The sequence below is a fragment of the Psammomys obesus genome, unplaced genomic scaffold (genome assembly GCF_907164565.1).
Source record: "Psammomys obesus unplaced genomic scaffold, mPsaObe1.curated_primary_1811, whole genome shotgun sequence".
Taxonomy (NCBI): Eukaryota; Metazoa; Chordata; class Mammalia; order Rodentia; family Muridae; genus Psammomys; species Psammomys obesus.
Window position 1 is genome coordinate 3,275,174 of NW_026589732.1, and position 16,547 is coordinate 3,291,720.

The following is a 16,547-nucleotide window of genomic DNA, read 5'->3' on the forward strand; positions in this document are numbered from 1 at the left end:
CACACACACACACACACACACACACACACACACACACACACACACACCTTAAAGGTCCAGGCAAGACTCAGAGTCCTATGGACAACCACTCCTAAAAACCTGCAGTTTAACATCTTGCCTGGGAGGTTCCAACAATCAGCAGGTGCACCTGAATGGTCTGTCTTCTCCATCTTGTTGAGCAGTCACGGAGATTTTATCAAATATCTTCCCAGAATTTGAAAACCCTAGGTCCCCTCTCCTTAGGTACCACCCAATCTGGCCACTTGTTCATCACAGTAAGCAAGGTCAGTTCTCTACACCTTGTTCTCCATGAACCCAGGGGACCCAGGGGATCTTCACTTTCACACTTGAAGGTTCTGATCCCACTCTGAGCATGCATGTGGGACTCTCAGACAGTCAAGTTTCTTAACAGCCTATGTGAGCATGACCAGCCCTCTATGGACAGTAGGAATGACAAACCAGAGCTACACATTGTCTGGCTGTGTGGCAGGCAGAGTGACCAAACATTGAGAAAGCCCTGGTGTTGAGGGGGTACACAGGGCACGGAGCCAGTGCAGGCTAGATGTATCTCCGAGAGGGTGGTGGGAGCGGTTGATTTCCTGCCTGTAAAGAATTGTGGAGGCAGGGGCTAAGACTTGGATGCTGCCACTTCATAGGAGGGTCTGCCTCCTCCTATGCTTGGCCACAATTGCCAAGAGAGCCACATCCTGGGGTTCCAGAAGATAGAGTTTGGCTTTGAACAAAGAGATCTGCACCAGAGACAGCCATTGCTACATATACGGGGGGGGGGGGGGGCAGGATCATTTCCCTCTGTCCCATGATCCCAGATAGCTTGTCTCTAACACTCAAGGTGCTAGGCTTTCGGGTACCGCTTGGCTACCACGATTCAGTCAGTCACCAAAGACCTTAAACTTCTAAACTTCCTTGTTTTCTCATTTGCCGGCTTGCCTGTTGTTTTGAGACAGGGTTTCTCAAAATAAACCAGGCTGGCCTTGAGCTCACCAGCCTCTCATTTCAGCCCCCTAAGTGCCAAGATCACAGGTGTGCTCCATCACCCATGCTAAGTTGCCTTCTCATTCATCTCAGCCATCCGCAAAACCCTTTCTGGGATGTAGCGTTTGCTTGTTCTGTAGGGCCTTGACTATGCTGACACCCTGACTTCTCTTTTCGCAGGATGAAAGGCTCCAACTGCCCATTTTCTTCCTTAAAAAGTAAATTCCAACTTAAAAACAAGAATAGATGGCTCAGTCTTGACATCTCCTGCCCTATTTCTTCTTAAAACTGAAATGAGACCTACTTAGGCCCTATTATCTCCGCGGTACTGTTTCTCCTGTGACTTACAGGGCCCCTGCCTCTCATGGCGGTGGGTGCTGTCACAGCGGGGCCCTCGCAGCAATGCTGTGTTTTGGCTTTGGTCTGAAAGGCTTTGGGGATTGTTACCCAAGTGAAGCAGAAGATGACCAGGGAGCCAGGCATGGTAGTACAGGCCTGAAATCCCAGCCACTTAGGACACCAAGACAGGAGAATCACAAAGCCAATCTGTGCAATTTGGTGAGAGCTGTCTCAAAAATGTAAACGCTTTTTGTTTGTCTATTTGCTTGTTTTAAAAGGAGGTTGAGGCCATTATTCTGGTGGTATTCTTGTCCACCATGAATGAGGGTCTAGGTTTTGTACCAAATGCTGGGAAGAGTAATCATCCTGAAAGTGCCTTTTCCTTTTACAATTACGGAAACTGAGGCAAAGAATACCAAAATTATAAGATGAGATAAAGTGTTCCCAGCCTCAGGGCCTGGATTCTGACCACAGCTTTCCCTTCCCCACAGCTCCCCTAAGCCATTATAACTCTTTCACCAAACACCCAGCACCGAGTCTTTTCTTGGTAAAAATCCAATTTAGTCTTTATCCATCAACTTCTTTATCAGTGCTGTGTGAAAACCACTGTATTGCTCAGCTCAGAATCTCTTCCTTCCAAATGCATTTTCCAAACGGCCCATCACTCTCTGCCCACAGAAGAAGTAATCTGAGGCAGGCCACAACAAGGCTGGAACCTGGCAGGTCTCAAAAGCAAAGCCATCCGTTGTCCCAGCTGGGAAGCCAAGGCTCCATCCTTCCCAGGCGGGCTGATTAATCACAAGAATTCAAAATGACAGGGCCCCAGTGGCTCTGCTGTCTGTAAACCTCGGCTCGGTGCCCACAAAGGGGACATAGGGGTAGAAGATCTCCCACCACACCCATGCTAATGGAGACAAGCGCTGGGGATGAGCACAGTGTGTGGCTCCCCTTCCCCCCCCCCATCACTGAGGGAGGCCTCCTCTCATGGCAGCCTGGCCACCCACCAGCCGGAAGTCAATGCCAGCCTCTGCCTTCAGACTCACAGCCAGGCCTGGCAACCTGTCTTCTTGTGGCTTTCGTCCACATTTACTCCAGCCTGGCCCATGCTCCCCTGCTTCCTTCATCAAAAACACCATTAAGAGAAGTGCGAACTTCATTGCCTCCTTTCTGTCCACCTACAGACCCAACTTCGAGTAAGCTTTAACATCACTCCTGGGCTCTCTTCAGGCCCTGAGTCATGTTTCCATTGTTGGAATTAGAATGGTCCCCTGGCAGGTTCTGGATACCAAATAAGGCTAGGTCCCGCACCCATTCAGTATTTCCAGGCATGGCTTGTTTTGCCTGGCTTCAGCTCTCCAAGCCTCTCAATAAGCATGCACTCCCTGCTGTGAGACAGAGGAGGCTGAGTAGGTTGCAGGGTTTGCATGTCCTGAGGCCTGTTCACAGACACTGTGAACAGAGCCTGGGCCAAACCACAGGTCTGTCTAACCCATTCTTCTCCTACACCCTAGGCTCTGTACATTCCTGAAGGTTATTTGCTCAGCTTCCGGGTGACTTGAGGGTGTGTGTCCCAGCAGGAAGCCTCTTTGCTGCCAGCACCATCTAGAAACCAGGCCACTGAGGAAACCCTAGGTGAGCCATGACTGATTTAATGTGCTTTCGAGGCCTGTCAGCCTTCTAGGTCTTTCCACAGCTTGTCACTAGGTGCAGCCACAACTGAATGGCCGTCACATTACAGCCCTGATGTCCTTCCTCCTGACCTTGTCACTAGTCCTCAAATAGGGCTCTGCCTGCTTCCTTCAAGGCCAGCTTGCAGGTCACCTGCTGTGAGTAACTTACAGTCCTCACATGTGCCCCTTCAAAGAAGACATCCTACCCCTCCTCCACTTCTCTTCATGGGACAGACACTATGTACCAAGGCAGCGCTGAAAACAGAGGCGTCCGTGGCTTGAATGTTCATAGCATCCCTGTGTCTTTTATAAAGCTGTCATTAGAAGCTGAGTGTGGTGGTACATGCCTACAATTCAAGCACTCAGAGGGAGAGAGATAGCCTGGTCTACATAGGAAGTTACAGGCCATCCAGGGTCATATGACTAGGTCCCGTCTCAAACAAAACAAAACCAAAAGATGCTAAAACACCTAGTGACTGAGAGAATGCCAGATAAACAGTCTTTGTAGATAATTCAGGTGTGTCTTACAGCTGTGACTCTCTACAACTCTTTGAAAATTTTCTTAAAAAAAAAAAAAAATCAGCCAGGCTGATTGGTGCACGCCTTCCATCCCAACAGATTAACAGAGGCCAAGGCAGGCAGATCTCCGAGTTCAAGGACAGCCTGGTCTACAGAGTTCCAGAGCAGCCACATCTACACCAAGAAACCGTGTCTCAAAAAATCAAATCAAATAAATAAAATTATTTTATTTAATGTGTATGAGTGTCTTGCCTTTATGTACACATGTATGCAGTGCCAGAGAGGGCATCATATCCTTTAAAACGAGTTAGATGCTTGTGCGCTGCCATGTGAGTGCTAGGAAGCAAAACGGGTCCTTTGTAAGAGCAGTAAGTGCTCTAAATCACTGAGCCATCTCTCCAGCCTGTAAAGCCTATCTTATTAGGATTTTTTAAATTATTATCTTCAATTGTTTTTGATTTTGTGGAGACAGAGTCTCTGTAGCCCAAGCTGACTTCAAACTCTTGACATCCTCCTGCCTCAGCCTGCTAAGTGCTAGAATTACAGGTGTGATCACCTTTGCCCCGCCCCCACTTCTCTTCTCTCCAGTAGCTCCATGAAAAACCAGAAACAGCATCACTGTTCCCCTTTACAGATGATGGACCCAAAGCACAGAGAAGCCCCGTGACTGGTTCAAGACTATCACTAGAGAACAATGGGTCAGGTGACCCATAGCACATCCAGCGGTCTGCCCACTACCCTGCCTTGCCTCTGATCTAAATGATTTGCCTCTGGGTGCTAAAGAATTGTGTCCTCCTCAGGCAGGACAACAGATCGTCTCTCTCCAGACTCAGATCCAGCTGCTCCAATCTGCTCTTCAACAGGCATCTCCTAACACCTTCTCCATTAGCAGGCTCAGTTGTGATTTTTATCCCAAAGTGTTGCTTCAACAATGTATTTAACACCACTCACACAGAACACATTTGCTCGGCACCAGCAGAGCAAGGGCCATGCTAGGTGCCCAGAGAGAAGCTTCAGCCACACACAAATGTCCTTGGGTTCTGTAGGTCCAGACCTGGGTGCTGCAACCCCTCAGGCAGAAAACATGTGCCAGGGCTGCCCTTGTGGGCCCGGCCAGCACTCAGCTAGGGGAGAGGGGACCAGGAAAGAGCAACAAGTCCCAACAAAACAGTTCTATAAGGACCTTACGGGAGAGGACAGACTACACTCCCAGGACTCCCCACTGAGCCTGCAGCGTCTCCCCGCCCCCAGCGATTTCAACTAGAAAAGCCTCCAGCCATAATGCTCAGACCCGGGTCATGACCTGCCCACGGCCTCAGGCCCAGCCCTCCTGACTGAGAAGTAATGTCTTTGCAATTTCAGCAGTTTACATTTTCACATGCATCTCACCCGCAACCCGTCACACTGAAAGTCAGTTACTGACTGTGGGCCCCTCTGCTCAACGATTCGGTGAGCGCTCTCTGTCAACCCTCACAGTGACCCTGAGCAGTGTATACTACACGGGTTGGCTGACTCTGGTTAACTTCCCACACTGACCAGCTGTCTCCCTGCAGCCCACACACCAGCAAGCCATTATAAACATCTTAGTCAGCCTCCAGTCCTTCAGCTGGTCCTCATTCATTCTACAAGTATTTACTGAGTATCTGTTGTGTGCTAGAAAGGACACTGGACATTCTGGGAAGCTAAAAACAGACCGCTCTTGCCCCCTGGAAGAATGAAGACAGACCAACAAATGTCAAATGGCAACTGCAGGAAGGAACAGGGAAGGAACAGCCATATCTCTGGGAGGAGTCATGATGTGTGAGTTTTTCTAAGAACAGAGGAACCAAGTTCAAGCTAGTTCCCAGTGGAGGAAGAAAATTGGCTAAGGCATTGCCAATGGTGGCAGCTTGTGCAAAGGCCCTGTGCAAGAATGAGCATGCTCACTGAGGAGTCACAAAGGACCACATGGTCGAGCCCAGAGGAAGACGGAGTAGATGCTCTACCATCTGGGAGTTGAGAGGGTTGACCCTGGAAGACCTCCAAGGCCATCTATGCAAGGAGGAAGTCCTGTTGCCAATCCCAGAACAACAGTGCATCCTTGCAGAGTATAAATCAGGGAACCCAGATAAGCAGTGGTTCTGATGCTGGGGTGTCGGGGACAGGAAAGGACAGCCTTGCGCCACCCCACTTCTCATGTGTATGGGAACCATGCCTGGCCCACTTCTTCCATGCACCTTCTAGGGACCAGCTGTTTCTGGTCCATCTCCGCCTCTCCATCATCACCCAGGCCCTGGCCAGAGCTGGTGCTAAGGAAGGAGATACCAGTTACGTATAGGAGGCACAACTGTCGCCCTGGAGATGATCTGAGTCCAACGAGAAACACACACACTAGCACCGAAGTAAACACAACAGGAGGTGACAAGTTCCCCCAAGAGCCAAGTTCTCCAGGTGCAAGAGAACAGAGAGAGGAAGAGTGAGAGCCAGGTGTGTAGACAGATATACTCAAGGTGAGTACAGAACTGGGGGTGTGCGGCTGAAGTGGGCTGGTGGGAGAAGGAAGAGGGTGGGTCTGAATTAGAAGGAAAGCAAACAGTTGGGGGTGAAGCTCACCAGGGAAAACAACCTATCATCTGAAAGAAAAAAAAAAAAAAAAGCTCTTTTGGGGGGGAGGGGCAACTGCATGATGACACGTGATGACGTGGACATCTGTGCCAGGCTCACATCTCAGCTCCTTCTTGACCAACTGCATGAAGGTCGTCTCCTTACCTTGCTCAGTCCATCTGTGACAGGTGAACAGGAAGAGCCCTCTCCGTGTGAGACTGAGAGTTCAATGAATGGCAGATGCAGCACGTCCCAAGCAGCTCTACCAACAGGTAGGAAGTGCAAAAAAATGGGGCATCCTTCTTGCTCTAGTCTCTCATAAATCCACCTGCAGCTACATCGCCCCCCCCCCACACACACTTTTTTTGCTATTGCTTTCTGACATCGATACTAGGAGCTCTGTGAGGGCTCCCTAACCTTCCTAAAACTCCCAGAGTCCAAAGGGTTCCGTGGGCCCCAGTTTACACTAGGGAGATGGACGCCAGTTCTCCCGTCAAAGTCAAGGCCTTCTCTGACCCTGGCTCAGGGCATCATCATGGGCTCTGGTCATTTGCTGTGGTGAGACATCAGGTCCTGGAAGCCATTCCGGGCCTTTGCATAGAAGCGTCCGTGAATGCGTAGCTCCAGAAACAAGGCAGACTGCTTCGACGAGACAGTGATGATTATCATAAGTGTGGCTGTTGCTTTCAGAATCAGCTCCCTCTGAACCAAGTCAAGTGGATCTTGAGCAGAGTGTGAAAATATCATTTTCTCTGTGTCCCTCCTGACCCCACTGCACAGGAACAGCAGTAACGCACGACTCCCCAAGCCTCTGCTGGCTAGATTTCATCAGAATCCTGACCCACGAGATGCTTGCTAAATGGCAGGAGAAGAGGTCTGCTTCAGCCAGTGACTGGCACCCCTAGGCACCTATGAAGATGGATCACTCCACTTACTCCCTACGTTTGGCTCTACTAATTTTCTGGGCAACAATGACACTTCACCCTTCAATACACAGCACATTCAAAAAGACCAGGAAAGTAAAAATTGGCAAAAGAAACCCTCAGTCTGTCCAAAAGCCACCACAATGCCCACACCTTTTATTTGGGCAAGAATCTTCTGATTGAAAATCATCTCGTAGATAATCAACTCTGTTTACAGGTGGCCTTATCAGATTTGCTTCTCTAATGGGGTCCAGACCCATCACCGGCGTCAGGGAGATGATGGCTTTCTAATCCTGCCTCCTGGGTCAGTACCTACCACACAGATGCACAGGCCCCTTGGCGCCTGGAAGAAGCCTTGCTATCAAGGAGGTGCCCAGGTCTGGCACAAGACCACCTGACTCACCCAGACTGATGACTTGGTTTCATTCCTACAGTGTCTCCTGGGACTGGAACCTGGCCCCACCTCCACTGGTTCAGGGTGGTCTCTGAAAGTAAAGCCAGCTCCTAAGTCTTCATTGAAATATTGCTCCAATAAACCAACCTGAGACCAGAGAACTTCTCCCCAGCCCAGGTAGATTTTCCTCCCAGGCTGGGCTGTACGTTACAGGACTCTACACACATTGTCTTCAGAGAAAAGAAGAGTGGCATCAGCTTGGCATGTCATCTCCTGTTGGGACATTCGACACATGCTGTTTCCTCTTTTCCGTGACCCCTGCAGAATGTGTAAAGATGGATCAGAAAGCCCTCCCTGATGGTTGGCACACAGCGCTCCTCACTAACTCGTCATGATGACGCTCACGAGTCCTCCCAGAACCCGTGAGCTGGAATCAGGCTCACAGAGCTGTTTGCTTGTTCCGTGTGTATTTTTGGAGCCCCTGTTCTGTAGACCTGGCTCTGAGGTGGTGCTCAGGGGAATGTGCAGCTTTTGGTGCTAAGATGGCACAGAGAGGCTCTGCCCCAGCTGTAGGCCACAGATAGCAGAGAGACTCACCAACAAGGCGAGCCACTGAGGGCACAGCAGGACCCAACCCACTGGCCCTCTCTTGGACTCCTCCTCTACGTCCTCAGACTGGCACACCTTTGCCTCCCTAGACAGCCAGGTACCCAGAGGAAGGCATTTCACCAGCCTCCCAGCCTGCTATTATATAACCACAGAGAAGAGGAAAACAGCAGCAGGTGCAAGGCTTCTTGGGCAGCTTTGCTTGTTCGTGCTCTCACCTTCCTGGAACCAAAACACTAAGAGGTGAGAAGTCAGGTTTCCCTTTCAGTCAAGCTGGGAATGGCTAAGCAGCGGAAGGTGTTCCACCGTAGCCTGTGCTGGCTATGGTGGGTGGATCACACCGTGTGTGACTGGGGCCTAGGCCTGCTACACAGCACAGTCCTGAGAGCAGGCCCTGCTTCTCACTGAGAGCTAAACTGCAGAACCTCACCGGTGGAATGTTCTCCCCAGGAAGTAGGTGTGGCATGAAGGCCCCAGAGCAGGAATAGGCCTCGAAGTGGCAGCCATCTGGGTGAGCTGCTTAACCCCTTTTCAGAAACCCAAGGTCCTCCCAACCATGCAACCTCCCAAGAGACATGCTTTAGGCCCAGCATGGAACCCCCCATCCTCTTCTTCACACACCGCCCCTCCCGCCATCTGAATCAGACGGCCCTGGCTCCAGAGCTCCCCACTGGTCTGCCCAAGACTTCTGAGAGCAGCCCCTGAATCTGTAATTCCTTTCAGTCAATTGTCCTTCCATGCCTTCTCTTCCATAAGTATGGGAACAGTGCCATGGCCTGGACACCCCCTACCTAGCCTTTTCTTAGTAGCAGTAGCAGTACATTTATTGTACAGAGTGGTAGGTTTCTGAAGACATCCCGATTCGAGCACATCATGTGCCTTGACCAGGTTCACCCTCTGTGCCTTCTCTATTCTACCCCCATCCCAAAGCCTAGTCTTTCATCTCTCTCAGCTATAACCTGAGATCTCTGACACCTATAGATTGCCCCTTGGCATCAACTTCCTGAAGCACTCCATATGGCAAATGCCCATGACATCCATGCGTTCCTCTGCAGTTCCCAGATTCCTTTAAATTTGGGGTAAGGTAACTATTTCTGGTCCAAGAGAAATCATACATGTCACTTGCAAAGCAAAGGCAACTAAAACCCAGTTCACATATGAGATGCCAGCACACGCGGTACCTTCCTGAGGGTTTTTCTTGACACAGCATGAAAACAGCCTGTATCCCTTATGTTGCTTCTTGGATGACAGTCAACAAGAAGGGCCTCTGACACACACAGGACTTTGAGTTAAATATGCAACAGGGATCCCAGGACTGGTTTGTTAGTGCAGAGTCACCTGGCCCACCCTAACAGAAGACATGCTTCCTGAGTTCCTGTGGGTTCAGCACCACTGTTCCTGCTGGTCATCTTGCATACCCATCTCCTAAGCGCCCTGCTGGGATCTCAGCCAGGATAATGTCTTCTCTGTCCGTGTAAACAGGGAGGGCCAAATGCAGGAAGAAACCCCTTAAAAATGGTGTCAGACCATAAAACTCTAGCTCAACATTAGAACTTGCACTAAACAGACTTGACAATCCCTCTCATGCCCTTCCTGAAGGAATTTGGGGACAAAAAAAGGTGTGTGTCCATGGGTACCTGTCCAGACTGAGGAATTAGTGGGGTGTGAGTTTGGTGAGGGCATTGGCCCATTTGGGTGTTTGGGAGCTCAAGAATTGTTGCTGGTGGGAACTGCAGGAGATAGTGCCAGCTTGGCAGCAAAGGTCATCCTGATCCCTAAAGTCACTTACACCTCGGCGTGAGACGATAAAGGCCCAGGGAAGTGGTCCAGGAGAACCATGCCACAAGATGCTAACTCATCCAAGTTACAGTTCAGCAACCGTTCACTCAGGCTCACCGTGTGCCCAGCTCTGCCAGATACCCCCTCCCGAGAGTCAGACTTGCCCTGCCTGCAGGCATCGAGGGAGGACAGACATCGGTCACATGCAGGAGGACAGAGCTGCACTGGAAAGGTGAACCCAATGGAGCCCTCAGTGTCCGTGTCCTCTGTCCCCAGCACCCTTCTCAGCGATGGCGTCAGAAAACAGTGCCTGTGTTTACATCATGTTTGGAACTACTATGTGTATCTTATAGCTTTCTCAGAGCAGCTCTATGTGGTCAGCATAAGGAACCTCACACTGTACAAAAACCACACAGGTAAGTCATATCCAGACCCCATTCTCCTGACCTCATTCAACAAGTATCAGTGAGCACTGGAGGTGCAGGGGCAGAGGGAGGTCACAACCCGCCCCATCCCTGCCTGCTTTCTCTCAGAGACACAGCTGTCGAGAAATGCTCTCCTCTGGGTCTCTTCCTAGTGCCTCTCCTGCCCGGCCAGGTCACGATGCCACACTTTTTCCCACTCCTCCTTCTGCTTCTCCAACCCGGTTGAGACCCCAGCCTCTCTCTCTTGGGTCTACGATAACAACAGTTTCCAGGTCTCCACGCTCATTCTGTCCATAGTCAGCCTCTTCTTTCCTACCAAAGTACTAAAGCTCCTCAGAGCCCAACCTTCTCCAAGGCAGCCACACCCAGTCCCAGGCTGCCTTACTTTTCACAAGGCACCACATCTCCTACCTTGCTGCCTCTATAATCTTGAGACTCTTCCCTGGGCCCAACCTCCATAGCCCCTAGGCCTCAGCTCTCGGTGTCTGTTATATTTACCCTATCCAAGACCTCCTCTGAAGCCTCTCCAAGCACACTCATGGTCACTTCCTCTCTGCCGCTGAGTCTCTTGACACTTGTCTTGTAAGCCTAGAACTTCCCATGGGACTGCAGTGGTGTCTGTGGTGGTGTCTGTGGATGGCACTAACAGACCCCTTGACATCCATACCTCTTTATCTGACTTCCTAGTAGGAACAAATTCCTCTCCACTCTGGTATCCACTTCCCCCCACCCCCTGAGACAGGGTTTCTCTGTGGAGCCCTGGCTGTCCTAGAACTCACTCTGTAGAACAGGCTGGCTTTGAACTCAGAGATCCAACTGCCTCTGCCTCCTGAGTGCTAAGATTACAGGCATGCGCTACCATGCCTGGCCTTCCTCTCCACTCTGCATTCCCAAGACTGGGTGCAGCTAACCTCCTCTCTCTCTCTCCCTCCCTCTCTCTCTCCCATTTCATGGCACAGGCCTGACACATTGGTGTCATGTGATTTTCTAGGGGCTGAATTCATGACCTAATTCATACCAATGACATGAGCCTAGAACCTCTGCTGGAGCATTTGGGAGGCAGCTTTATTCATGCTGGATTTCCTGGGAGTGTGCAAAGCTGCAGTTGTGTGAGGCCATCTGCCACCACTTGGGACAGCATGCCTCGCTGTGACCTAGCAAGGGATCAGAGCCAAGACCCAGAGAGGAAGGTATTTTTAAAGCTTTCACTGTGCCCCTGGATACAGACATACCAGAACGTAGCTCAATCCAGGGTTTGCTTACTGAAATGAGCCAGTAGAGTTTGGGTTTCTACAACAAGAGTCCTAAGCCTGGCACTTCCTAAAGGCTGGTCAGTGGAACTACAGCTTCTCAAAGTGAGCCTGACCTAAAACAGCTCGGTCCATCTTTTTTCGCCTGCAGTAGTAAGAATTGAAGCAGATCCTAACACATATTGGGCAAAAACTTATTTTGAGACAAGGTCTCACTAAGTTGTCCAGGCTGGTCTGGAATTCACTCTGTAGCCCAGGAAGGCCTTGAATTTATGATCTTCCTGCCACAGCCTCCTGAGTAGCTGAAATTGTGGCCTGTATCATTAGGCTCAGATCTATCCAGTTATTATTATTATTATTATTATTATTATTATTAAAAACTGCACTGATAGAACTCAAATGCTATAACATTCACTATTTAGGAAGTTCGATTCCAGAATGTGTAGTACATCCCTCGAGTTGTGTAGCCTTCTCCTCTCTCGTATTTTATCCTGAGCTGAAGATGAGGAAGGTTCTTTTGCTCTGCCTTCTCTCTACTGGTCACCTCTCTGAAGCTGGAGCTGAGGTTCACACTTTTCTGCAGCGCAGCAGCGCCAGCGGGTGCTAAGCACACAGCTGCAGAGCTGAGCTCAGCCTCCTGAGGAAGGCAGACAAGGCTCACAGATATCTGATTCCCTTGTAAAGCACAACGCGGAGACCAGAGAGATACTGTAGGAAGAGACACTTGTCACAAAGCCTTGTGACAGGAACTTGAACTCCAGGACCCACATGGCAGGAGAAGTGAAATGACTCTCTTAGGCTCTGCCCTGATTTCCTCATGTGCACTGTTATATACACAAATCAAATAAAGCACAACACATAAGATAGTAGGGAGTTGGCAAAGTTGCTCAAGAAGAAGGCAGGCTCTTCAATCGTCTGTCTGTGCTGGGCTTTCTAAGATGGATCCCCGTGTCATCAGTCATCTCCCTGAAAGCTAGCCACACCCCTGGGTTACGTGCCTTTCTTTGATTTCATGAACTTTCCTTTGAACTTTCATGAACTTTTTATTACAGTGGGTTTTTTTTTTAATAGTGACAAGTCAGAAAACAAAAATTCAACAGCAGAGAATGATTAAGTATTTATGTGTTCATGAGATGGAATAGTATACAACCACTAAAAATTATATTAACAGGATAGATTTGAAGACATGAGGAAATTCACCTGATCTAATGTTAATTGAACAAAAGAAAATATTAAAATGCACATGAGTAGAATATCAAGTACATAACATAGTAAACACTGGCAACCAGAAGAAATAATACTAATTATTAGATGCAATTATTTTTGGAAAGGTCGATTATAGGGAATTGTTTTCTTTATGCTTTTCTATATCTATCAATTTTTCTAAAATGAATGTTAATTAAATCAGACCCATTACCATTACTCTTAGTCATATTCCTTGATTATTATTTTCCTTTACTAATGTGGCTACCAAAGAACTCATAAGTAGTGTAATCCACCGAGTTCACTTTTGTGTCTGAACTACTTTCAAACACAGAGCAAAGAACTGGGCACTCCAAATGCCACACCCAGCTTTTCCGGAAGGCAGGAGCCTCGAAGTAGCTTCTGGTACTTACTTCCTCACGTCTACCCATTCAGCGCCTGGCTTTTGTTTTTTATTATGCAAGTCCTCCCGGAATCCATAAACAAGTGTTTGCTGAAGTAATGCAATACCACACAAAAGAAGCGAAAATCCGACAGCCCCACGATCTGCTGTGATCACTCATTGTTACGACCGTGGTGCTGACAGAGGCCTTGAAAGTTCTAGGCTGGGCATGGAATACCAGTTACTAGAGATGCTGGTGCAAGTTCAAGGCCTGCTTGAGAGACACACTGAATTCAAGACCAGCTTGAGCAATTTATGGAGACTCTATCTCAAAATGAAAACGTAGAGAGCTGGGGATATAGCTGGTAATGCCCTTGGTTACTGGGTTCAATCTCCAGTATTGCAAAAAGGACGGACTCAACCAACATAAATAAATACAGGAGGCAGGCTGGCCTAGGGGAGCAGAGAGCCTGTGCTTGCTGCATCTCTCCTCTTTTTACAGGTGGCGTGGATGGACGTCCGTCCTGGCTTCCCTTGGTCTTTGGCCGTTGCAGCCATGACTAACATCAAATGTCAAGAAAGTCAGCCAAGATTACCACCCTCCTCCCTCCCCTGCACCCATCCCTCGAGAGTGACAGGCCAGCAGGTGGAGAGGCCTTGCTCACAGTACACAAACACAGCCATGGTGCTAACGCAGGCCACTCACTCACTCTGAGACGCCTTTCAGATTGTCCTGGATCTGCCTCAAGTTCTCAGACTGATTTTTCCTTCCCTCCAGCACAGAGAAAACTTTAAGGATGGGGTTACATGGGGGTGGAGGGAAGTAATTATAGCCCCTGGGCGCTCTCCCAAATGTGATACCTTGTGCAAGAGATGATACATTGACTGTCAGCCAGAATTCCCTTCTCTGGTAGTAACCTCCCTGGCTCTCTTAGAGGTTGTAAAACCAAGCAGGAGGAGGAGAAAGCCTTCTTAATATTTCAGCAGTGACTGAGTTAGCCCACCTGGAGCCACGGCATCTTACTGGTGAATCCACACCAAATGAAAGTACAGGAAGGGAGGCAGAGTCATTTATCGAGAGCTTACAGCCCTGGCAGTGGAGCCTGCTGGCGTCTCTCTGTAAGCCCCTGGATGCCATTCCATAGAGGCCGTCTAACCACTCTGCTCTTGAGTTATGGACACCTGCATTTAGAGGGATTAGAGATTAGGTGCCTGAATCAAGATCATGGGTGGGTGGGGTCAGGGGTCGCCAGGATAACCTGTTTCCTAGTGTTCCAGCCTAAAGTCCCAAGTCAGGCCCAGGTGGCATTAGACTGAAGTCATGACCCACCCTCCCCCCATGCTGATTCTGAACTATCCCCAGCAACCGAAGCACCCCTGACTGCCTCATCCTCTTGATTTTGGGCCCTCTCACTCAGAAAGCCACCAAAATGCACTTGAAAAGAGAAATGTGAAAGCTCCAGCCCACACCCTGCAACCAAACACCCATCCTTCTGCTGCCACAAACGGATTAACAAGAAACTTCTCAGGAAGCGTACTGAAACATTCTGCGAGACCGAGTCATGATGCAAGCGGGGCTGCCCTATCTACAAATGTTTTTGTCTTCAAAGAACCGGCTGTCCCCTGTTCCTTCCAGAGCATGGGTGGAAGCTACCTGAAAAGGCGCCAAGGAGATATGCCTCTGTGTGAATGCATGGCCCTCTCTATTTGCATGCGCCAGACCAGCACCCCTAAAGAACTTGAAACACCAGGCAAGAAATGAGGGCGACAGGAACGTCGTTCGAAAGTGATTTCACACTCGGTTAGCCCTGTACAGCCACCCAGCGAGCCTCTTCCTGAGGCAGAGGAGACTCTCCGCCTGCAGCAACCTGAGCTCACCGCCACCAACTGCCGCCGATTCTTTCACCTTTTATTTACAGAGCACAACAGCAGGCTGCTTCGTCGGGAAGCGGGGGAGGCGGGGAATGGGAGTCAGTCTACAATTCTGCTCTTTTCAGGGGGGCGGGGAGGGGCCAGGCAAGGGAGGAAGCCGAGGTTACACCACCAGTGACATAGAGGGATGCTCCCTGTCTGAGGGGCCTGTGCCCAGGCTCCGGCAGAGGCGCGCAGGGGGAGCCCGGGGAAGCCAGGGTCAAGAGCTGCGCCTTGGCAGCGCTGGGCGATGCAAGAGGCGCCAACAGAGCTCACGGTAAAGGAAATCACTGCCCCCTTCAGGCCGTATCTTCCGAGGCTACGACCGGAGCGTAGGGGCTCCCTGGGTCCGGAAAAACTCGCAAACCCAACCTTGAGCTACCGATCGCTCCTCCGGGCCCTCTCTCCGTCCTAGCCTCGGAGTGGGCAGTCAAGGTCTGAGCCGAGGCTTCTCGGGAACCTAGACAGAGGGCGTGAGAAGGGGGCTTGGGATGGGAAGGTGCTCCAGCTCTGCTCAGAGAAAGAGGCCGGAGGGGAACCCTCCGCTACACTCCAAGTCGAGGCTCCCGCAACTCGGGCGCCTCAAGTGTGCACCTGCTTAGCTGTGCCTGCAGCTGCCGAATAAAAGTGGCAGCGCGACCGGACACCCGCCACGCAACCCAGACTAGACCCATCAGGTCACTCGATGAGCAACTCATCTGAGGCGGGGAGAGGGGGAAGGGGAGTCTCCCCAAACCGCGAGCTACCACTGGCGCTGGGCAGAGGCAGGCAGCAGCTCTGCAGAGCCCTCGGTGCCCCCAGGCTACCCGTGGCGCGCGGTCCCTGAGCTGCGGACGGGCACCACACGCTGGGAGCTTGGGCCCCTAAGGTCCCGGAACCCTCCGGACCTCAAAGAGCGTCTTGGATTTCTTGGGGGGTCTAGGAACAGGCCCCAGAGCCGGTTGAGCTGTGGCTGGCCCAGTTTGTGGTCAAGGCGCTTGTTCCTCCCACTTGGCACCCCACAACCTTACGAGCGGCACCCGGACGGGGGCAACCACCCCAGGCCTTTGGGGGGTCCGGCCTCTACCTCCTCTGCTCCTCCTCTGGTCAAAGGAGACCTCGTTCCACACACACCCACACATACACCCAGGGGTGGAAGGTGCCAAGCCCAGTGGGACCCTGATGGGCACAGCCCGCGGTGCCCTCGGCCGGAGAGGATCGGACAATCGCGTCCCTGTCCCCTCCTCGACGCCCCCAGCCCCGACGGCACGAGCCACTGGACGCTCACCTCGGTGTCGTAGAGTCGCAGGTCCAGGAAGTAGGGGCGCAGGAGTGACTCGTTGCGGATCTGCTCGATGGCTAGCTCCACGGCGGGGAGCACGCCGCGCCCGATGCTGCCCTTGGCCACCTCCTTGGTGAGCGGCATGAGGCCCATGATGGAGAGCGGCGGGCTGCTGGGCGGCGGCCGGGGGGCGCCCCGCGCCCAGCCCCAGGCCCCGGGCGGCAGCGACAGCAGCAGCGACAGCAGCAGGGGCAGCAGCAGGCGCGCGGGCGGCGGCGGTGGCGGCGGCGGCGGCGGCCGGGGCTGCCC

At 51.2% G+C, this 16,547-nt stretch overlaps 1 protein-coding gene across 1 annotated transcript in view; it reads right to left on the reverse strand.

Moving 5' to 3' along the window:
- The window catches only part of Gabbr2 (gamma-aminobutyric acid type B receptor subunit 2), a 326,257-nt gene that overhangs the window by 309,284 nt on the left and 426 nt on the right, over positions 1–16,547 (reverse strand). Inside the window, exon 2 of the mRNA XM_055605273.1 lies at positions 16,245–16,541. Coding sequence (XP_055461248.1) covers positions 16,245–16,541 — 297 coding nt within the window. The remainder of the gene's footprint in view (positions 1–16,244; positions 16,542–16,547) is intronic.